At 45.1% G+C, this 23180-nt stretch overlaps 3 protein-coding genes across 5 annotated transcripts in view; all 3 read right to left on the bottom strand.

Annotated features, from left to right (window-relative positions):
• Window positions 1–4993: 4993 nt before the first annotated feature.
• LOC127931804 (vacuolar protein sorting-associated protein 37B-like) lies at window positions 4994–7707 on the bottom strand. Its single transcript, XM_052525514.1, has 2 exons — window positions 7560–7707; window positions 4994–5804 (listed from the first exon to the last, which is right to left on the bottom strand). Exons 1-2 carry the CDS (start codon window positions 7662–7664, stop codon window positions 5547–5549), a joined length of 363 nt encoding a protein of 120 aa, XP_052381474.1. The 5' UTR covers window positions 7665–7707; the 3' UTR covers window positions 4994–5546.
• Window positions 7708–16012: 8305 nt separating this feature from the next.
• LOC127931805 (electrogenic sodium bicarbonate cotransporter 1-like) lies at window positions 16013–19382 on the bottom strand. 2 transcript variants are annotated; one of them, XR_008143107.1, is made up of 2 exons: window positions 19194–19382; window positions 16013–19055 (listed from the first exon to the last, which is right to left on the bottom strand). XR_008143107.1 is itself a non-coding variant. In XM_052525516.1 (2 exons), exons 1-2 carry the CDS (start codon window positions 19353–19355, stop codon window positions 18045–18047), a joined length of 285 nt encoding a protein of 94 aa, XP_052381476.1. In that variant the 5' UTR covers window positions 19356–19382; the 3' UTR covers window positions 16013–18044. The 2 variants fall into 2 exon arrangements, 1 of the variants encoding a protein (XP_052381476.1); XM_052525516.1 differs by having other exon boundaries at window positions 16013–18167.
• Window positions 19383–19553: 171 nt separating this feature from the next.
• Window positions 19554–23180, bottom strand: part of LOC118373301 (electrogenic sodium bicarbonate cotransporter 4-like) — a 43576-nt gene continuing 39949 nt past the window's right edge. The window contains exons 22-23 of one of the 2 annotated variants that reach the window (XM_052525507.1): window positions 19932–20004; window positions 19554–19843 (exon numbers count right to left, since the gene is read on the bottom strand). In XM_052525507.1, the coding sequence (XP_052381467.1) occupies window positions 19688–19843; window positions 19932–20004 (229 nt within the window). In that variant the 3' untranslated portion in view covers window positions 19554–19687. Of the gene's footprint in view, window positions 20005–23180 lie in introns of both variants that reach the window. The other variant, XR_008143106.1, reaches the window with a different exon arrangement.

Raw genomic sequence — 23180 nt, 5'->3', positions numbered from 1 at the left:
CCAGTAACAACCCCCTGACAGAGGACCCGTATCCAGTAACAACCACACTGACAGAGGACCAGTATCCAGTAACAACCCCCACTGACAGAGGACCAGTATCCAGTAATAACCCCACTGACAGAGGACCAGTATCCAGTAACAACCCCACTGACAGAGGACCAGTATCCAGTAACAACCCCACTGACAGAGGACCAGTATCCAGTAACAACCCCCCTGACAGAGGACCAGTATCCAGTAACAACCTGACTGACAGAGGACCAGTATTCAGTAACAAGCCCACTGACAGAGGACCAGTATCCAGTAGCAACCCCACCCCTGACAGAGGACCCGTATCCAGTAACAACCCCTGACAGAGGACCAGTATCCAGTAACAACCTGACTGACAGAGGACCAGTATTCAGTAACAAGCCCACTGACAGAGGACCAGTATCCAGTAACAACCCCCCTGACAGAGGACCAGTATCCAGTAACAACCCCCACTGACAGAGGACCAGTATCCAGTAACAACCCCACACTGACAGAGGACCAGTATCCAGTAACAACCCCACTGACAGAGGACCAGTATCCAGTAACAACCCCACTGACAGAGGACCAGTATCCAGTAACAACCCTACTTACAGAGGACCAGTATCCAGTAACAACCCCACTGACAGAGGACCCGTATCCAGTAATAACCCCACTGACAGGACCAGTACCCAGAACAACCACACTGACAGAGGACCAGTATCAACCCCCTGACAGAGGACCAGTATCCAGTAACAACCCCTGACAGAGGACCAGTATCCAGTAACAACCCCCTGACAGAGGACCAGTATCCAGTAACAACCCCCCTGACAGAGGACCAGTATCCAGTAACAACCCCACTGACAGAGGACCAGTATCAATAACAACCCGACTGACAGAGGACCCGTATCCAGTAACAACCCCACTGACAGAGGACCAGTATCCAGTAACAACCCCACTGACAGAGGACCAGTATCCAGTAACAACCCTACTTACAGAGGACCAGTATCCAGTAACAACCCCACTGACAGAGGACCCGTATCCAGTAATAACCCCACTGACAGGACCAGTACCCAGAACAACCACACTGACAGAGGACCAGTATCAACCCCCTGACAGAGGACCAGTATCCAGTATCAACCCCTGACAGAGGACCAGTATCCAGTAACAACCCCTGACAGAGGACCAGTATCCAGTAACAACCCCCTGACAGAGGACCAGTATCCAGTAACAACCCCTGACAGAGGACCAGTATCCAGTAACAACCCCCCTGACAGAGGACCAGTATCCAGTCACAACCCCCCTGACAGAGGACCAGTATCCAGTCACAACCCCACTGACAGAGGACCAGTATCAATAACAACCCGACTGACAGAGGACCAGTATCCAGTAATAACCCCACTGACAGAGGACCAGTATTCAGTAACAAGCCCACTGACAGAGGACCAGTATCCAGTAACAACCCCCCTGACAGAGGACCCGTATCCAGTAACAACCACACTGACAGAGGACCAGTATCCAGTAACAACCCCACACTGACAGAGGACCAGTATCCAGTAATAACCCCACTGACAGAGGACCAGTATCCAGTAACAACCCCACTGACAGAGGACCAGTATCCAGTAACAACCCCACTGACAGAGGACCAGTATCCAGTAACAACCCCCCTGACAGAGGACCAGTATCCAGTAACAACCTGACTGACAGAGGACCAGTATTCAGTAACAAGCCCACTGACAGAGGACCAGTATCCAGTAGCAACCCCACCCCCTGACAGAGGACCCGTATCCAGTAACAACCCCTGACAGAGGACCAGTATCCAGTAACAACCTGACTGACAGAGGACCAGTATTCAGTAACAAGCCCACTGACAGAGGACCAGTATCCAGTAACAACCCCCCTGACAGAGGACCCGTATCCAGTAACAACCCCACACTGACAGAGGACCAGTATCCAGTAACAACCCCACACTGACAGAGGACCAGTATCCAGTAACAACCCCACTGACAGAGGACCAGTATCCAGTAACAACCCCCCTGACAGAGGACCAGTATCCAGTAACAACCCCCTGACAGAGGACCAGTATCCAGTAACAACCCCCCTGACAGAGGACCAGTATCCAGTAACAACCCGACTGACAGAGGACCAGTATCCAGTAATAACCCCACTGACAGGACCAGTACCCAGAACAACCCCACTGACAGAGGACCAGTATCCAGTAACAACCCCACTGACAGAGGACCAGTATCCAGTAACAACCCCACTGACAGAGGACCAGTATCCAGTAACAACCCCACTGACAGAGGACCAGTATCCAGTAACAACCCCACTGACAGAGGACCAGTATCAATAACAACCCGACTGACAGAGGACCCGTATCCAGTAACAACCCCACTGACAGAGGACCAGTATCCAGTAACAACCCCACTGACAGAGGACCAGTATCCAGTAACAACCCTACTTACAGAGGACCAGTATCCAGTAACAACCCCACTGACAGAGGACCCGTATCCAGTAATAACCCCACTGACAGGACCAGTACCCAGAACAACCACACTGACAGAGGACCAGTATCAACCCCCCTGACAGAGGACCAGTATCCAGTAACAACCCCCTGACAGAGGACCAGTATCCAGTAACAACCCCTGACAGAGGACCAGTATCCAGTAACAACCCCCCTGACAGAGGACCAGTATCCAGTAACAACCCCCCTGACAGAGGACCAGTATCCAGTCACAACCCCCCTGACAGAGGACCAGTATCCAGTCACAACCCCACTGACAGAGGACCAGTATCAATAACAACCCGACTGACAGAGGACCAGTATCCAGTAACAACACCACTGACAGAGGACCAGTATCCAGTAACAACCTGACTGACAGAGGACCAGTATTCAGTAACAAGCCCACTGACAGAGGACCAGTATCCAGTAACAACCCCCCTGACAGAGGACCCGTATCCAGTAACAACCACACTGACAGAGGACCAGTATCCAGTAACAACCCCACACTGACACGAGGACCAGTATCCAGTAATAACCCCACTGACAGAGGACCAGTATCCAGTAACAACCCCACTGACAGAGGACCAGTATCCAGTAACAACCCCACTGACAGAGGACCAGTATCCAGTAACAACCCCCCTGACAGAGGACCAGTATCCAGTAACAACCTGACTGACAGAGGACCAGTATTCAGTAACAAGCCCACTGACAGAGGACCAGTATCCAGTAGCAACCCCACCCCTGACAGAGGACCCGTATCCAGTAACAACCCCCTGACAGAGGACCAGTATCCAGTAACAACCTGACTGACAGAGGACCAGTATTCAGTAACAAGCCCACTGACAGAGGACCAGTATCCAGTAACAACCCCACTGACAGAGGACCAGTATCCAGTAACAACCCCCCTGACAGAGGACCAGTATCCAGTAACAACCCCCCCCCCCTGACAGAGGACCAGTATACAGTAACAACCCCACTGACAGAGGACCAGTATCCAGTAACAACCCTACTTACAGAGGACCAGTATCCAGTAACAACCCCACTGACAGAGGACCCGTATCCAGTAATAACCCCACTGACAGGACCAGTACCCAGAACAACCACACTGACAGAGGACCAGTATCAACCCCCCTGACAGAGGACCAGTATCCAGTAACAACCCCCCTGACAGAGGACCAGTATCCAGTAACAACCCCCCTGACAGAGGACCAGTATCCAGTCACAACCCCCCTGACAGAGGACCAGTATCCAGTCACAACCCCACTGACAGAGGACCAGTATCAATAACAACCCGACTGACAGAGGACCAGTATCCAGTAACAACCTGACTGACAGAGGACCAGTATCCAGTAATAACCCCACTGACAGAGGACCAGTATCCAGTAACAACCCGACTGACAGAGGACCAGTATCAATAACAACCTGACTGACAGAGGACCAGTATCCAGTAATAACCCCACTGACAGAGGACCAGTATCCAGTAACAACCCCACTGACAGAGGACCAGTATCCAGTAACAACCCCACTGACAGAGGACCAGTATCCAGTAACAACCCCCCCCCTGACAGAGGACCCGTATCCAGTAACAACCACACTGACAGAGGACCAGTATCCAGTAACAACCCCACACTGACAGAGGACCAGTATCCAGTAACAACCCCCCCCTGACAGAGGACCAGTATCCAGTAACAACCCCCCCCTGACAGAGGACCAGTATCCAGTAATAACCCCACTGACAGAGGACCAGTATCCAGTAACAACCCCACTGACAGAGGACCAGTATCCAGTAACAACCCCCCTGACAGAGGACCAGTATCCAGTAACAACCTGACTGACAGAGGACCAGTATTCAGTAACAAGCCCACTGACAGAGGACCAGTATCCAGTAGCAACCCCACCCCCTGACAGAGGACCCGTATCCAGTAACAACCTGACTGACAGAGGACCAGTATTCAGTAACAAGCCCACTGACAGAGGACCAGTATCCAGTAACAACCCCCCCCTGACAGAGGACCCGTATCCAGTAACAACCACACTGACAGAGGACCAGTATCCAGTAACAACCCCACACTGACAGAGGACCAGTATCCAGTAACAACCCCACTGACAGAGGACCAGTATCCAGTAACAACCTGACTGACAGAGGACCAGTATCCAGTAATAACCCCACTGACAGAGGACCAGTATCCAGTAACAACCCCACTGACAGAGGACCAGTATCCAGTAACAACCTGACTGACAGAGGACCAGTATTCAGTAACAAGCCCACTGACAGAGGACCAGTATCCAGTAACAACCTCCCCCTGACAGAGGACCCGTATCCAGTAACAACCACACTGACAGAGGACCAGTATCCAGTAACAACCCCACACTGACAGAGGACCAGTATCCAGTAACAACCCCCCTGACAGAGGACCAGTATCCAGTAACAACCCCACTGACAGAGGACCAGTATCCAGTAACAACCCCACTGACAGAGGACCAGTATCCAGTAACAACCCCACTGACAGTGGAGCAGTATCTAGAACAACCCCACTGACAGTGGAGCAGTATCTAGAACAACCCCACTGACAGTGGAGCAGTATCTAGAACAACCCCACTGACAGTGGAGCAGTATCTAGAACAACCCCACTGACAGAGGAGCAGTATCTAGAACAACCCGACTGACAGAGGAGCAGTATCTAGAACAACCCCACTGACAGAGGAGCAGTATCTAGAACAACCCCACTGACAGAGGAGCAGTATCTAGAACAACCCCACTGACAGAGGAGCAGTATCTAGAACAACCCCACTGACAGAGGAGCAGTATCTAGAACAACCCGACTGACAGAGGGGCAGTATCTAGAACAACCCGACTGACAGAGGAGCAGTATCTAGGAACAACAAGTGACTGAACTGGCTCGACCAGACAGACATGTAGAGAACAGTCAGCTACCAACACAGAGAGAGAAAGACTGGTCTTTCAGATAGCAGAGTGCACTGAGTGAGATGTAGACAGAAAGAGACTGGTATACAGGCACACTGTCCTTAGTAGTGTGGACTAGCTTGGTGTCTCATCAAGTGTGGACTTGCTAGGACTCTTACAGAGTGTGGACTTGGTAGTGTGGACCTGTTTAGCGGTCTTACAGAGTGTGGACTTGCGTAGCTGGTAGTTGTCATAGAGCTCCTGTAGGTGGCGGTAGCGTGAGGTGAGCTGGTTCTTCTGAAGGTCCAGACTGGGCTGCAGTTGGAGGTTCTGTTCTGCCAGACTGATGTTACTGACCAGGGTCAGCTCTTTCACCTGCTGCACCTCACACATCTAACACAGAGACAAATACACAGACAGACACACACAGGAAGAGGGAAGGTGAGTTAGTACTTGAGACAATACACACAGACAGAGACTGACTGACCCCCAGACTGTGATGTGTAGAGTAGGCCTATAGGCCAGCGACAAACCAGCTCAAAACCTAACCTCTGGTGATTAAATATGAGTATATTTTTATGGAGGACAGTGATTATTTATAATCCCTTTCACCAAGCCTACAAACAGATGTGAAATACCTGAAATAGGACCCCATAGGCTATTATATCTACAGGACTCCACAGCAGAAAGCAGAGCTCTTATCACTAAGGGCAGGGAAACCAATATGTTTTTTTGGGACCGATACCCCAATCTTGGGGGAGCAAAACTTACTGATATATCTGCCGACTGCCAATATACTGTTTTACAGCAGGGAAATGAAAGTGACATTTTTACACACCGAATTCTCCAAAAATACAATCCAAAAAAGCAATTGTCCAACAAATATGCTTCAAATGTTGATTACTTACATCGTGACAAATAATGACATGAAAATGTCCGCAAGTGTTCAGATCAGCATGAGCTTCCCCCTTTTCATCCTATTGAATATCGGTTATCGACAGAATTATTGTCCGATACTGATAGAGGTAAAAGGCCAATGTCGGCGGGCCAATAAATAAGTTGGGTTCCAGCTAAAACACAGCACTCAATCAAGATATCAGTACTAATGAACTAGGCTATAATGAATCATAAATAACATGGTCGGGAGGGATTAGATGCTGCCATGCTGGCACCAGCCCTGGAAGACAGGCACTAGACAGCTCTCCAGCCGCAACCAGATTTGTATCTCTGCTCACAGGCTGTTCCTGTAAAGCTATTTCCACATTGGTGGGTAAGGACTAACAGTTCCACCAACGTCACAGCGCCATGGTGGGGAGTCTTGCATAAGCCACATACATGAATATACAGAAGGTGAAGAAGCCAAAAGCAAGTTGAGCTTTCCTAATACCTAAACTAGACAAGGCTAGCGAGAGATGGAGAGAGATGAGGCACAAAATACCAGTGTCAGAATGAATGCTGCACACATGTCTGAAAGAACACTGACATAACCAAATGTCAATACGCTGTGAGGGGTTGCTTCTTGGTTAAGCATCGACCTTTGTTACAATCTGTGCAGTGGTGTGTGCTCAATGCATCAGAATGTTGGCTAAAGAGGTGTGCTGCACTGAAATATGGACTCCTCCGCCTAGGTTAGTCAATAGGAAAACCTCTTCCAACTTTTAACACCTTCCACATAGCTGATGACTGGCTTGTCTTGTGCGGATCCTGTTCATAGAACAGGAAACAAAACAAACCAGATCATTTCAAATCTGTTCCTAAACCCGGGTGTGTCCATTACTTATGCAATAATGGGAATCAGATGGCATTTGTGGCCTAATGCCAAACAATGACACTGCCATTTGTGGCATATGTACACAAACAGGGTTATTGTCGAAACTGATTAGAAAATACAAATATGGAAACAGCATGAGCATCCACTAAACATCCAAATGTTGAGTACAGTACAAGGAGCAAGCTTCTCAGTTGTGGCAACGAGGCGGATGTTGATGAGCTTGCTCAATGCGAAACATGTTTGCATCTAGAAAGGAAGTTGTGAATGAAGGACTGCCTGACAACAGTCATAAGTGCACAGCTGCCTAGATATGTTGATGCTAGCTAGCGTTACTAGGGATAGCCAGCTGACGTTAGTAAAACACAAAGGGAACTTACCTCGTTCATTTCTTTGACAATAGAATTTAACTTTTCATCGTCTTCAAGTAACTCGTTTAACTGCGTCATGGTGAAAGAGCTGAATTTATCCGTGAACTCTGCCATTTCTCCTATGATGGTTGTCGTCTATCAGTCTGGCTACAGTTCTTTCGGCTCAAAACGGATAAGTGTTTGGATCACAAACCGGAAATAGGGATGCTTTCTGGCAAATCAGAAGGGAGTGTAATGTAATATGACAATGACGTCATCTACAACAACGTCATTAAATGTTTGTTTTTTTAACTTTTGGGATTTTCACGACGTAGACTTGTTCACCAGTTAAATGTAATCGAAATTGTAATCTACCTAATCCTCCAAAGTAATTATTTATCATGAGAGGGCCATGAACAACCATTTGTAATGCTGCATACTCCAAGAAAGGTTAAAGTCTCACCTTTCTGGTAAAAATAGTTATACATTGATGAGCTGTAGTCACTTTTAAGAACACATGCTCAAGAATAAAGTACAAATATGAAAATCTGAAATATTTTATATGATGTATTTATTATTCAACAAAACTGTATGAATGCTTGAAATGACTTATATGCTTTCTAAATATAGCATAATCAAAATTTGAAACGACTAACTGTGAGATTTAACCTTTCTTATAACTGTAAAATACATATGTGTATGTTTAATGTTAGAGAAAATGTGCATATTTTCTAAAGGTCTCTCTTGATCAAAATATCTGCCCCCATCGCTATGAATGTCTCACAGAGCTCAAGTTTCAAGTTTTAATGTCACATGCACAAGTACTATGAAATGCCTTTCTTGCAAACTCAAAACCCAACAATTAAATAATCAATAACTATTTATTATTAGAAAAAGCACATGAGAAATAAATATAAAATATACATAAAAGTAAGTAAGCATACTATATACAGGAAATATTTAGAAAGTCAGTTCCAATACCATATTTACATGTGCAGGGATCCTGGGGTGATGGAGGTAGATATGTACAGGGGTAAGGGAACTAGGCAACTGGATGTAAGATAGTCAGAGTAGCAGCAGCTTGCATGTGAGTGGGTATGCAGGTGGGTAGAGTCGGTATAAATGTATGTGCATATTAAGTGTGAGTGAGCAAATGATGGAGTGAGTAGGGCCCTGTGAGTGTGTATAGAGACAGTGCAAGTACTGAAATAAAAGGTCCATAAGGATACAAGACACAACTCGGTCCGTGTCGCTATTTTGTTAGCTTTATATCAGTTGTAAAATTGTAACAGAAATGGCGCCACACCAAACTGGAAGTCTTCCGACAAGCTTGGAAAGACAGTACCGTGCAGTATCGAAGAGCCCTTACTGCTGCTTGATCATCCGATTTTTCCAACTTAATTGAAGAAAATACTGTCGCAAAGCTAACTAAAAAGCAGTATTCCCCAAGTGAGGATGGCTTTCACTTCAGCAGTAATAAATTAATGAACGTCTTTGAGGAAAAGATCATGATTATTAGAAAACAAATGACAGACTCCTCTTTAAATCTGCGTATTCCTTCAAAGCTCAGTTGTCCTGAGTCTGCACAACTCTGCCAGGACCTAGGATCGAGACACTCAAGTGTTTTAGTACTATATCTCTTGACACAATGATGACAATAATCATGGCCTCTGAACCTTCAAGCTGCATACTGGACCCTATTCTAAACTAAACTACTGAAAGAGCTGCTTCCTGTGCTTAGCCCTCCTATGTTGAACATAATAAACGGCTCTCTATCCACCGGATGTGTACCAAACTCACTAAAAGTGGCAGTAATAAAGCATCTCTTGAAAAAGCCAAACCTTGACCCAGAAAATACGAAAAACTATCGGCCTATATCGAATCTTCCATTCCTCTCAAAAATGTTAGAAAAGGCTGTTGCGCAGCAACTCACTCACTGCCTTCCTGAAGACAAACAATGTATACGAAATGCTTCAGTCTGGTTTTAGACCCCATCATAGCACTGAGACTGCACTTGTGAAGGTGGTAAATGACCTTTTAATGGCATCAGACCGAGGCTCTGCATCTGTCCTCGTGCTCCTGGACCTTAGTGCTGCTTTTGATACCATCGATCACCACATTCTTTTGAAGAGATTGGAAACCCAAATTGGTCTACACGGACAAGTTCTGTTCTGGTTTAGATCTTATCTGTCGGAATGATATCAGTTTGTCTCTGTGAATGGTTTGTCCTCTGACAAATCAACTGTACATTTTGGTGTTCCTCAAGGTTCCTTTTTAGAACCACTATTGTTTTCACGATATATTTTACCTCTTGGGGTTGTCATTCGAAAACATAACATTAACTTTCACTGCTATGCGGATGACACACAGCTGTACATTTCAATGAAACAAGGTGAAGCCCCAAAATTGCGCTCGTTAGAAGCCTGTGTTTCAGACATAAGGAAGTGGATGGCTTCAAACTTTCTGCTTTTAAACTCGGACAAAACAGAGATGCTTGTTCTAGGTCCCAAGAAACAAAGAGATCTTCTGTTGAATCTGACAATTAATCTTAATAGTTGTACAGTCGTCTCAAATAGAACTGCGAAGGACCTCGGCATTACTCTGGACCCTGATCTCTCTTTTGACGAACATATCAAGACTGTTTCAAGGACAGCTTTTTTCCATCTATGTAACATTGCAAAAATCAGAAACTTTCTGTCCAAAAATGTTGCAGAAAAATGTATCCACGCTTTTGTTACTTCCAGGTTAGACTACTGCAATGCTTTACTTTCCGGCTACCCGGATAAAGCACTAAATATACTTCAGTTAGTGCTAAATACGGCTGCTAGAATCCTGACTAGAACCAAACAATTTTATAATTTTACTCCAGTGCTAGCCTCCTTACACTGGCTTCCTGTCAAGGCAAGGGCTGATTTCAAGGTTTTACTGCTAACCTACAAAGCATTACATGGGCTTGCTCCTACCTATCTCTCTGATTTGGTCCTGCCGTACGTACCTACACGTACGCTACAGTCACAAGACGCAAGCCTCCTAATTGTCCCTAGAATTTCTAAGCAAACAGCTGGAGGCAGAACTTTCTCCTATAGAGCTCCATTTATATGGAACGGTCTGCCTACCCATGTGAGAGATGCAAACTCGGGCTCAACCTTTAACCTGTTAAGTCGACCCTCTACTTTTTCGAACATTCTGTTAAAAATCGCGCAACATTTCAGCGCCCTGCTACTCAGGCCAGGAATATAGTATATGCATATGATTAGTATGTGTGGATAGAAAACACTCAGACGTTTATAAAACAGGTTAAATCACGGCTGTGACTATAACAGAACGTGCGTTTCATCGAAAAGTGCAGGAAAACCTGATCACTGAAAATGGAAATAAATATCCTTGCGCTACTTCCAGGAATTGTTCAAAGTGAATCGAATTAAATGAGGCCGAGGTTGCAGTGCCTACAGCACGATGTCTAGAGTCTTGTCATTTGATTCAGCTTTGATTCTTGGTCAAACCGAATCAAGGGAACCGATTCCCTCCGGTCTCCGACCGGATGTTTTGGTCGAGCTCTCTCCAGACATTTTTTCGAGACGGACAACCTATAGAATTTACATCGCCTCCTGATGAATTTTATCGCTTATTAACGTGTACTAATACCTAAAGTTGCATTACAAAAGTATTTCGAAGTGTTTTGTGAAAGTTTATCGTCGACTTTTTGAATTTTAAAAAATGACCTTACGTTATGAAACGCTATTTTTTTCCGTTTATCACACAGTCTTCATAGATCGATATCTAGGCTATATATGGACCGATTTAATCGAAAAAAAAGACCCAATAGTGATTATGGGACATCTAGGAGTGCCAACAAAGAAGATGGTCAAAGGTAATGAATGTTTTATATTTTATTGTGCGGTTTGTGTAGCGCCGAATATGCTAATTATTTTGTTTACGTCCCCTGCAGGTCTTTTGGGGTGTTACATGCTATCAGATAATAGCTTCTCATGCTTTCGCCGAAAAGCATTTTAAAAATCTGACTTGTTGCCTGTATTCACAACGAGTGTAGCTTTAATTCAATACCCTGCATGTGTATTTTAATGAACGTTTGAGTTTTAACTAATACTATTAGCATTTAGCGTAGTGCATTTGCATTTCCAGAGCTCTAGATGGGACGCCTGCGTGCCAGGTAGGAGCAAGAGGTTAAGTCTTTACTGAAGACTTATCTCTTCAGTGGGTCATATGATTGAGTGTAGTCTGACCCAGGAGTTTGAAGGTGAACGGAAAGGCTCTGGAGCAACGAACCGCCCTTGCTGTCTCTACCTGGCCGGTTCCCCTCTTTCCACTGGGATTCTCTGCCTCTAACCCTATTACAGGGGCTGAGACACTGGCTTACTGGTGCTCTTTCATGCCGTCCCTCGGAGGGGTGCGTCACTTGAGTGGGTTGAGTCACTGATGTGATCTTCCTGTCTGGGTTGGCGCCCCTCTTGGGTTGTGCCGTGGCAGAGATCTTTGTGGGCTATACTCGGCCTTGTCTCAGGATGGTAAGTTGGTGGTTGAAGATATCCCTCTAGTGGTGTGGGGGCTGTGCTTTGGCAAAGTGGGTGGGGTTATATCCTTCCTGTTTGGCCCTGTCCGGGGGTATCATCGGATGGGGCCACAGTGTCTCCTGACCCCTCCTGACTCAGCCTCCTGTATTTATGCTGCAGTAGTTTATGTGTCGGGGGGCTAGGGTCAGTTTGTTATATCTGGAGTTCTTCTCCTGTCTTATCCGGTGTCCTGTGTGAATTTAAGTATGCTCTCTCTTTTTTTTTCTTTCTTTCTTTCTCTCTCTCGGAGGACCTGAGCCCTAGGACCATGCCTCAGGACTACCTGGCATGATGACTCCTTGCTGTCCCCAGTCCACCTGGCCGTGCTGCTGCTCCAGTTTCAACTGTTCTGCCTGCGGCTATGGAATCCTGACCTGTTCACCGGACGTGCTACCTGTCCCAGACCTGCTGTTTTCAACTCTCTAGAGACAGCAGGAGTGGTAGAGATACTTTTAATGATCGGCTATGAAAAGCCAACTGACATTTACCCCTGAGGTGCTAACTTGCTGCACCCTCGACAACAACTGTGATTATTATTATTTGACCATGCTGGTCATTTATGAACATTTGAACATCTTGACCATGTTCTGTTATCCTCTTAGAACTCTTGCTCTATACTGCCCCTGTTGGAGAAAGTCCGTGCCCATAGTAAACTGAAAATATTTTTCCCCAAAATTGCTAATATATGCATATAAAAAATATTATCGAATAGAAAACACTCTAAAGCTTCTAAAACCGTTTAAATGTTGTCTCTGTGTAAAGCAGAACTCTCAGGGCATGCATTCTCCCAAATGCTCTCTTGTCATGGAAAAAGTTGGCCCAACTTTGACGTCATCTCACACTCACTTCCCAAACAGCTACCGCTCTGGGAACAGTCTGTACGTGTTCAGCGCGAAGCCTGCTTTCAATGGGGCTTCTCATTGTGAGAATTGCGCGCTCACGGGAGTTTGAGCGAGCCGAAACCTCTCGGCCAAGCGAAAAAAAAGGTGACTGTTACGCGCGCTCTGGCCGGGTGATGTATTTTCTTCAGGATCGATTAAACGACGTGTGTGTTTCTATTCGTCCTCACGATTTCTGTGCACCTTTGTAACATGTTAAAGCTTCATTATGAACATAGTTTGACAAGTTTACTCGACATATAATATGTAATTTCGACGTTTTGGTGCGCATCCACTTGAATTTTGCCTACATTTCGACAGAAATGTGGCTATTTTGAGAACCGAAAGACACAGACTTGAAAACTAAACGCTGGTTTGGTAAGTATAATCCCTTCCAGGTCTTTTGATGGAAGAACAGCAAAGGTAAGGGAATATTTATGTGGTAAATTTGGGTTTCTGTCGACTCCAAGATAGAGGAACGATAATGCTAATTTTGGAGCGCCGACTCCTAGTATAGCCTAGTGAACGCAACCTGTAACGTTAAAAATAAATGTAACACAGCGATTGCATTTAGAAGAAGTGTATCTTCCTATACATATGTAAAACATGCATATTTAGTCAAAGTTTTTTATGTGTATTCCTTGTTAGCTGACGTTATCTGCCGGAGCTATCGGCATTTCTCCTGACATTTTAGTAGCATTTTTTGAACGATGCATCATTGTAAACAGAGATTTATGGATATATATTGCAGATTATTGAAAAAAAATGAATGTACTGTGTAACATGTTATATTACTGTCATCTGATGAAGATTTCAAAAGGTTAGTGAAATTATTTTTCTTTTAATCCTGCGTTTGTTGATTGCATACTTTTTCCTACTTGGCTATGCAAATGAGCTATGTCTGTGGTGGTGGTTTGACATAAATATGTGCTATGTTTTCGCCGTAAAACATTTTAGAAATCTGACTTGCTGGGTAGATAAACAACTTGTTTATCTTTCATTTGAGCTATTTTACTTGTTAATGTGTGGAGGTTAAATATTTTTAGGAATATTTTTTCGCATTGTGCGTTATGCTAATGAGCTTGAGCCGTAGTCACGAACCCGGATCCGGTATTGGTGGACTATGAGGTTAAAATCTCCACCCGGCACAGCCAGAAGAGGACTGGCCACCCCTCATAGCCTGGTTCCTCTCTAGGTTTCTTCCTAGGTTTTGGCCTTCCTAGCCACCGTGCTTCTACACCTGCATTGCTTGCTGTTTGGGGTTTTAGGCTGGGTTTCTGTACAGCACTTTGAGATATCAGCTGATGTACAAAGGGCTATATAAATAAATTGGATTTGATTTGATTTGTATTTCTTGGGGATAGAAGCTGTTCAAGAGCCTGTTGGTGTCAGACTTCTCTTGTCATGCGGCAGCTAACAAAATAGTCTATGGCTTGAGAGGTTGGGGTGTTTGACGATTTTCCAGGCCTTCTTTTTACACTGTCTGATATAGAGGTCTTGGATGGCAGGGAGCTCAGCCCCAGTTATGTACTGGGCTGTCCATACAACCATCTGTAGTGCTATCGAGGGTGGTGCTATTGGCAAACCAAGCAGTGATGCAGCCAATCAATATGCTCTCAATGGTAGAACCTTTTCATGATTTAAGGACCCATGCCAAAGCACTGTCGCGCCTTCTTCACGACTGAGCATGTGTTTGGACCATTTTAGGTCTTTAGTTATTTGGACACAGAGGAACTTGAAGCTGTCTATCTGCTCCACTGCCACCTCGTCAATGTGGATGGGGGCGTGGTCGCCCTCCCCAATTCCTGTCGTCCACGATCACCTCCTTGGTCTTGCTGACATTGAGGGAGAGGTTGTTGCTCCGGCACCTCACTGCCAGGTCACTGACCTCCTCCCTGTAGGCTGACTCATCATCGCCGGTGATCAGGCCTACCCCTGTCTTGTTGACAGCGAACTTGATAATGCTGTTGGTGTCTTTTGTGGCCACACAGTCGTGGGTGAACAGGAAGTACAGGAGGGGACTAAGCACACAACCCTGTGGGGCCCCAGTGTTAAGGGACAGCCTGGTGGAGGAGATGTTTCCTACCCCCACTACCTGGGGTCACCACCTGGGGTCGGCCTGTCAGGAAGTCCAGGAATCAACTTTTTAAAGAATTTGTATGATCTTTTCTTGTATGCCAGTTGAAAGGTTGTTATTTTTTTCCTGAAAAATATGTTAGGTTGTTTACATGTTAAAGGATAAATGCTCCAGGATAAAAGATTTCACACAAACTTTCGACTACAAGGTTTTTTAATACTATTTTATTAACATGCATTTGTAAATCTTTACAATCCAAAGTAAGTACACTCTGATATTAGTATCTCACTTTATCCAACAGTCATTTATACACATAAATTCATAAAGGTGAATGCACTGAAAACAAAATACCTAGTAAATGCAATAAACAATACATCAGTCATTTTTAAACCATTATTATCACAGTGCTCACGTTTCTATATTTCTATATTTTTTCTTCATTTTTTATAATTGTACAGATACATTTGCGATCAAGTAATTAATATAGTTTTTGTTGTTTCTTTTTTGTTGATGTACTAAATTGTTGTAATGGGCAGGGGCACTGAATATATAAAAGTTATACTTTGTCTGTCTTCTTATAATAACTGATAGGTACCTCGGGTTAAAAGGAAATTCTTATTCATATAAACTGGAGAGAACCTGTAGTCTTGTATAGTTTTGAGGATTTCGCAACTGGTTATATGTGTCTGTGTGTCTATGTGCTGTCAACCTACAGCAAGGTTTCACTGCCTACATCATAGGGATGAGAGTGTGGGTTTTTGTATTGGTACTGGTCTCGTTGAGTCTTAGAGGTCAGGTAGCGGCCATTCAGAGGGCAGGGGTTAATGCTGGGGTAAAGGTCATGACCCAGTGGGTAGAGGTCAGACTCCTTGTATTCAGACTCCACCTGGATGTCAAACTGGGAAACAGGAGGGCGTGATGATGATCCGGGGGTAAGGCTCACCTGGGAGTGGGGGGGGGGGGGGGGGGGCAGATCTTCAGGTGCAGAGTAATTCTGAGGGAGGAACAGTCAGGTGGAACAGCCCAGGTTACACACACACACATGCACTGTCACGAGCACAGGCAATCAGTCTCGTGAGCACAAACAAACAGTTTCACACTTCTCAACAATACTCCCTGAACTACAATGCAGACAAGAATGTGTTAACTGACACGAGCAAGAGCACACATTACTACAAAGGGGAAAACAGACACACATGCACGAACACGTGCGTGCACACAGACACACACACACAGAGCGGGAGAAGAACGTTATGGGGTAGTTAGAAAGATTTGGAGGAGGATGTGAGTTTGAACGGTGACAAAAAGTAAACGGATTGGGTTGGGGGCGAGGTGAGGTGAAGGGCGAGGTGAAGGGGGGTGAGGTAAGGTGAAGGGGGGTGAGGTAAGGTGAAGGGGGGTGAGGTAAGGTGAAGGGGGGTGAGGTGAGGTGAAACGGGGTGAGGTGAGGTGAAACGGGATGAGGTGAGGTGAAACGGGGTGAGGTGAAAAGGGGTGAAGGTGAGACAGACTAGACTTACTGTACTGCAGCAGGTTCATGACCTATATGTACTGGTAATCAAATACCTATTTCTGTATTTCTCAGACAAACATTGATTGTCCCAGACAATCACATGGGTCCAGAATTCACTTGTCTTGAGAGAGCAGTGGCTGACAAAACCAGCTGGGACTGACAAGGGGGAGGATGACTGTCCCATTGTAGATCAGAGAAGTCTTATAATTCCAAAATATAAAATATGTAAATGATCAGGTCTGAATTGTGTCTCCAATGAACTCCTGACAACCACCACCCCTCAGATGTCAGACTAACATTGTATTATAATATTGTATTACTGCCTACCGAGTGGCACAGTGGCCCAGCATCGTCCGGGTTAGGGGAGGGTTTGACCGGGGGGGGGGGGTTATTTGGCTCATTGCGCTCTAGCGACTCCTTGTGGCGGGCCGGGCGCCTGCAGGCTGACAGTTGAACGGTGTTTTCTCCGTGCAGCTGGCTTCCGGGTTAAACGGGCGGGTGTTTAGAAGCGAAGTTTGGCGGGTCATGTTTCGGAGAACGCATGACTCGACCTTCTCCTCTACCAAGCCCGTTGGGGAGTTGCAGCGATGAGACAAGATCGTAATTGGTTATCACGAAATTGAGGAGAAAAAGGGGTTGAAATACTTTTTTTTTTCAATAATAATAATATTGTATTACTATAACATTACAACTCTTCCTTCGCCAACTATGCCTTCAGAGGAGTCTTTACATTAGTACAACAGAGGTTGCTGCCACAAACCACACAGCACACGGTGAATAAATAACACATGGAAGACATCATCAAAACAAACAAACACACAAAAACTACTTCTGCCTTGCTTTCAGGTGCATGGGCTGTGGTATTTGAACAACTGTCAGTCTGCCCTCACAAACACATCTACAGTAGGGCCAAAGTATAGCAGAGAAAAACATTACACACACAACATCCAGTGGTTTGAGTAGGTGCTGGAGCTCAGAGAATATTTTGAACGAAGAGAAGACTCAGTCCACACACTGCGATTTATGCTCCAACAGCTTTGGACAGTAGACTTAAGGTTCAGAATGGCATGTGATCCATGTGTCTGGGTATGTCTACCAGACACTACAGTGATTTATACAATGTTTACGAGTAAAGGTGTTGCATAACACACTTATAATACAATAACTACTATCCAACTGAATCTAATAGACATATGTTTATATGTTAAATATCACATCATATCTACAGTTTATGGAATATTTGTATATATTTATATGAAATTCTATGTGTATAAAGTGTTTAGGTGACAACAGTGCTAAAGAATGCTAATAGTGAATGGAACTTTGCTAAATGGTTCCTAGCATGTGTCGGTAATTGTACAGAAGGAAAAGGGGGATACCTAGTCAGTTGTACAACTGAATGCCTTCAAGTGAAGTGTGTGTGTGTGTGTAGTTGTGTGTGTGTGTGTAGTTGTGGTCCTGCTGGCCATGTACTCCTCAGTCGGTGTGTGTGATGGCAGGTTGTATCAGGTCACTGTAGGGGACGTGCAGTTTGAGCACACAGTACCTGCGGTCCAGCTCAATGTTATCAGGATTCACACTAGAGTAAACGTTCTTCTCCTGTACACACAGACATGTACACAAGCAAACACACACACATATGCATACATACACGCACGCACATGCGCACACACACACACAGAGATAGGAAGGGTTGAATGGCAGAGTGAAGAATCAGGTGAGGTAGGAGAGAAGGAAGACAAAAAAAAATAATAAAACCATCAGTGTCTCACAACATCATAACATCAATCTAGCTGCTCCATCTGTCGCACAACAATGACATCACAGTAATACAAACAACAGTTGTCACTCCTTTGGTCAATCTCAAAAGAGAGGTTTACTCCCAGCCAGAGACAGGGGGCTGAGTGAGTGGGGTTACAGAGGGGTCAGGGTCTTTAGGCAGGTCTATGGTGTCCATGAGTATCTTCACTGGAGGAGGGAGGGGAGTCTTGGGCTGAGTGACAGAGGGGGGAACCGGGGGGAACCAATCAGCGTGCAGGAGGAACCATCAGGGGAGTGGCTCAACAGAGGCGTGAGGGATGATGCCCCAAATATACTCGGACATGAACGCACACGCTCACACAATCTGCATGCTTAAATCGAAGCAAAACATCACAACCATCAAATCAAAGTTTATTCATTATATGCACAGGATACAGTGTAAACAGTAAATGGTGCAATTAAATGCTTAAATAATACACAGAGAGGATTGAACCATGCAGGTGAAAGTTGGAAGGAGAAAGACATCAAGACAGACAGACGTTCAGACAGACAGACGTTCAGACAGACAGACGTTCAGACAGACAGACGTCGAGACAGACAGACGTCGAGACCGACAGACAGACAGACGTCCAGACTGACAGACAGACGTCGAGACAGACAGACAGACGTCGAGACAGACTATGAGACAGACAGTAGTAAGTGTTATACAGTGCCTTTTCAGCAACACTGTGGGACAGAGAAAGGAGAAACATATTAGTCAGAGAACACACTCAACACAACAGATGGAGCCAGTCCTACACACCACAACACACTGTCAGCCTGATACTGTGTGTGTGTGTGTTTCTGCTAGTCCTTGTCTCTTACCTCCTCGTCGCTCTCCGTCTCTGCTGCTGCTTTGGTCTTTTTGTTGTCTTTCTTTTTCTTCCCCCCTTTCTCCTTCTTCTTGTCTTTCTCCGGCAGGATGTCGTCCAGCCAGGCCAGGTCATGTTGAGAGAACATCAGGTCCATCATCTTACGCACCACCATCAGACCCAGGATCTACAAACAGAGGTTATCCCCATCAATCGATGCAACACACAACACACACACACACACACACACACACACACACACACACACACACACACACACACACACACACACACACACACACACACACACACACACACACACACACACACACACACACACACACCATGACATGACAGGGAAGATGATGGCAGCGACAGTAGACTTGAGGATCCAGAGGACAGCCAGACAGATGATCTGGACCAGGGTGAACAGGTGAACCCTCCTCAGAGGAACATGACGCAGGAAGGAGAAGTCTGGCTGGTGCTTGGCTGGCATCAGGTACAGCTTTATACGTTCCCAGAACTAGGAAGGAAAGAGGAGGAGGGTGAGTAAGCACATAAACAAACACACACACACACACACGTGAAATGTACCTGTATTCCAGCAAGTGAGGCCACTCCCATGTAAAGGAAGACACCGTAGAGAACAGGCATGGGGATGTACTGGGGGAATACAATATACCGGTTAACACAATCCTCCACAACACCACCCACTGCATGTGACGGTTAGCCCATTCTCTCACTGACTCACCTGCAGGACAGGAGCTAGGAAGATGGAGACTCCATTTAGGACAAACACCAGAATACCCGTCAACCTCTGTTCCCTGTAAAACACAGACACACACATTTAGATTTGACATTTTAGTCATTTAGCAGATGCTTTTATCCAGAACGACTTACAGTTAGTGCATTCATCTTAAGATACACTATATATACAAAGTATGTGGATACCCCTTCAAATTAGTGGATTCAGCTATTTCAGCCACACCCGTTGCTGACAGGTATATACAATTGAGCATACAGCCATGCAATCTCCATAGACAAACACTGCCCGTTTTAACCACTCCTATATAAATGGTAGATTATCAGACACGCATCAAGGTCTGATATCATTATTACTGAAACAGGACCCAAGTGGTATATGTAAAGATCCAGTCCATTTAAAAAAATTGGAGACCTCTTACACTTCACGGTTGTGATGCAAAAATCGTAGCAATATGCCTGGGAAGGAAGGAATCATAGCTGATTTTGAAAAGGCTTTTGATAAAGTACGACTGGAGTTTATATATAAATGCTTAGAATATTTCAATTTTGGGGAATCTCTTATAAAATGGGTTACTGTTATGTATATTAACCCTAGGTGTAAAATAGTAAATAATGGCTACATCTCGGAAAGTTTTAAACTATCTACAGGAGTAAAACAAGGTTGTCCACTATCGGCATATCTATTTATTATTGCCATCGAAATGTTACATTTACATTTACATTTAAGTCATTTAGCAGACGCTCTTATCCAGAGCGACTTACAAATTGGTGCATTCACCTTATGACATCCAGTGGAACAGTCACTTTACAATAGTGCATCTAAATCTTAAAAGGGGGGGGGGGGGTGAGAAGGATTACTTATCCTATCCTAGGTATTCCTTAAAGAGGTGGGGTTTCAGGTGTCTCCGGAAGGTGGTGATTGACTCCGGTGTCCTGGCGTCGTGAGGGAGTTTGTTCCACCATTGGGGGGCCAGAGCAGCGAACTGAGCGGGAACTGTACTTCCTCAGTGGTAGGGAGGCGAGCAGGCCAGAGGTGGATGAACGCAGTGCCCTTGTTTGGGTGTAGGGCCTGATCAGAGCCTGGAGGTACTGAGGTGCCGTTCCCCTCACAGCTCCGTAGGCAAGCACCATGGTCTTGTAGCGGATGCGAGCTTCAACTGGAAGCCAGTGGAGAGAGTGGAGGAGCGGGGTGACGTGAGAGAACTTGGGAAGGTTGAACACCAGACGGGCTGCGGCGTTCTGGATGAGTTGTAGGGGTTTAATGGCACAGGCAGGAGCCCAGCCAACAGCGAGTTGCAGTAATCCAGACGGGAGATGACAAGTGCCTGGATTAGGACCTGCGCCGCTTCCTGTGTGAGGCAGGGTCGTACTCTGCGGATGTTGTAGAGCATGAACCTACAGGAACGGGCCACCGCCTTGATGTTAGTTGAGAACGACAGGGTGTTGTCCAGGATCACGCCAAGGTTCTTAGCGCTCTGGGAGGAGGACACAATGGAGTTGTCAACCGTGATGGCGAGATCATGGAACGGGCAGTCCTTCCCCGGGAGGAAGAGCAGCTCCGTCTTGCCGAGGTTCAGCTTGAGGTGGTGATCCGTCATCCACACTGATATGTCTGCCAGACATGCAGAGATGCGATTCGCCACCTGGTCATCAGAAGGGGGAAAGGAGAAGATTAATTGTGTGTCGTCTGCATAGCAATGATAGGAGAGACCATGTGAGGTTATGACAGAGCCAAGTGACTTGGTGTATAGCGAGAATAGGAGAGGGCCTAGAACAGAGCCCTGGGGGACACCAGTGGTGAGAGCGCGTGGTGAGGAGACAGATTCTCGCCACGCCACCTGGTAGGAGCGACCTGTCAGGTAGGACGCAATCCAAGCGTGGGCCGCGCCGGAGATGCCCAACTCGGAGAGGGTGGAGAGGAGGATCTGATGGTTCACAGTATCGAAGGCAGCCGATAGGTCTAGAAGGATGAGAGCCGAGGAGAGAGAGTTAGCTTTAGCGGTGCGGAGCGCCTCCGTGATACAGAGAAGAGCAGTCTCAGTTGAATGAGTAGCTGTTAAGATTAGATCAAACAATAATATTAAGGGATTAGAAATCCGTGGCCTAAAAACTAAGGTGTCATTGTACGCTGATGATTCATGTTTTCTTTTAAAACCACATTTGGAGTCTCTCCACAGCCTCTTAGAGGATCTAGATACTTTTGCTATCCTCTCTGGATTAAAACCAAATTATGATAAATGTACCATATTACGTATTGGATCACTAAAAAATGCACATTTTACATTACCATGTAGTTTACCAATTAAATGGTCTGACGGAGATGTGGACATACTCGGTAAACAAATCCCAAAAGAAAGAATTGATCTCACTCCAATACATTTTTATAGAAAGTTAGCAAAATAGATCAGATCTTGCTACCATGGAAAGGAAAATACCTGTCTATTTGTGGAAAAATCACCCTGATTAACTCCTTAGTTATATCACAGTTGACCTATTTGCTTATGGTTTTGCCTACACCCAGTGACCTGCTTTTTAAATTATATGAACAAAAAATATTTAATTTTATTTGGAACGGCAAACCAGATAAAATTAAAAGGGCCTATTTATATAACGAATATGAATTCGGTGGGCAGAAATGATTAAATATTAAAGCATTAGACCTCTCACTAAAGGCATCAGTCATACAAAAGTTATACTTAAATCCAAACTGGTTCTCTAGTCAATTGGTACGAATGTCTCATCCTATATTCAGGAAGGGCCTTTTCCCCTTTATTCAGATTACACCTGCTCACTTTCGGTTGTTTGAAAAGGAAATAATCTCTAAAATATCTTTATTTTTTAAACAAGCCTTAGAAAGTTGGTTGCAATTTCAGTTTAATCCACCTGAAAGGACGAAACAAATAATACAACAAATATTGTGGTTAAATTCAAATATACTAATTGATTAAAAAAACTGTATTTATCAAAAAAATTGTTAAAAAAGGTACATTTTAGTGAATGATATCATAAATAGGACTGGTGGAGTTATGTCACACATGCAGCCTACACAGACATATGGAAATATCTGCTCTACCCAAAATTACAACCAATTAATTGCAGCATTACCACAAAAATGGAAGAGGCAAGTAGAAGGGGGAAAAGTAAGGAACTTGTATGTCAGCTCCTGTATTAAAGAACATAAATGGTTAAAGAAAAGTGTGATAAATAAAAACATACACCAATTTCATTTAAGGAC

This window comes from Oncorhynchus keta, chromosome 9, assembly GCF_023373465.1.
Source record: "Oncorhynchus keta strain PuntledgeMale-10-30-2019 chromosome 9, Oket_V2, whole genome shotgun sequence".
Lineage (NCBI taxonomy): Eukaryota > Metazoa > Chordata > Actinopteri > Salmoniformes > Salmonidae > Oncorhynchus > Oncorhynchus keta.
Note: the sequence above shows the minus strand (reverse complement) of the source record. Positions and strands in the feature narration are given on the sequence as shown.

What these genes read in the sequence shown, in the direction of transcription:
- LOC127931804 (XM_052525514.1), bottom strand. Translation starts at nt 7,664, where the DNA reads ATGGCAGAGTTCACGGATAAATTCAGCTCTTTCACCATGACGCAGTTA. An exon ending in TTGTCAAAGAAATGAACGAG is followed by an intron (nt 5,805 to 7,559) that starts GTAAGTTCCCTT and finishes TCTCTGTGTTAG; the next exon opens with ATGTGTGAGGTGCAGCAGGT.
- LOC127931805 (XM_052525516.1), bottom strand. Translation starts at nt 19,355, where the DNA reads ATGGTGGTGCGTAAGATGATGGACCTGATGTTCTCTCAACATGACCTG. An exon ending in AGACGGAGAGCGACGAGGAG is followed by an intron (nt 18,168 to 19,193) that starts GTAAGAGACAAG and finishes CTGTGTGTACAG; the next exon opens with GAGAAGAACGTTTACTCTAG.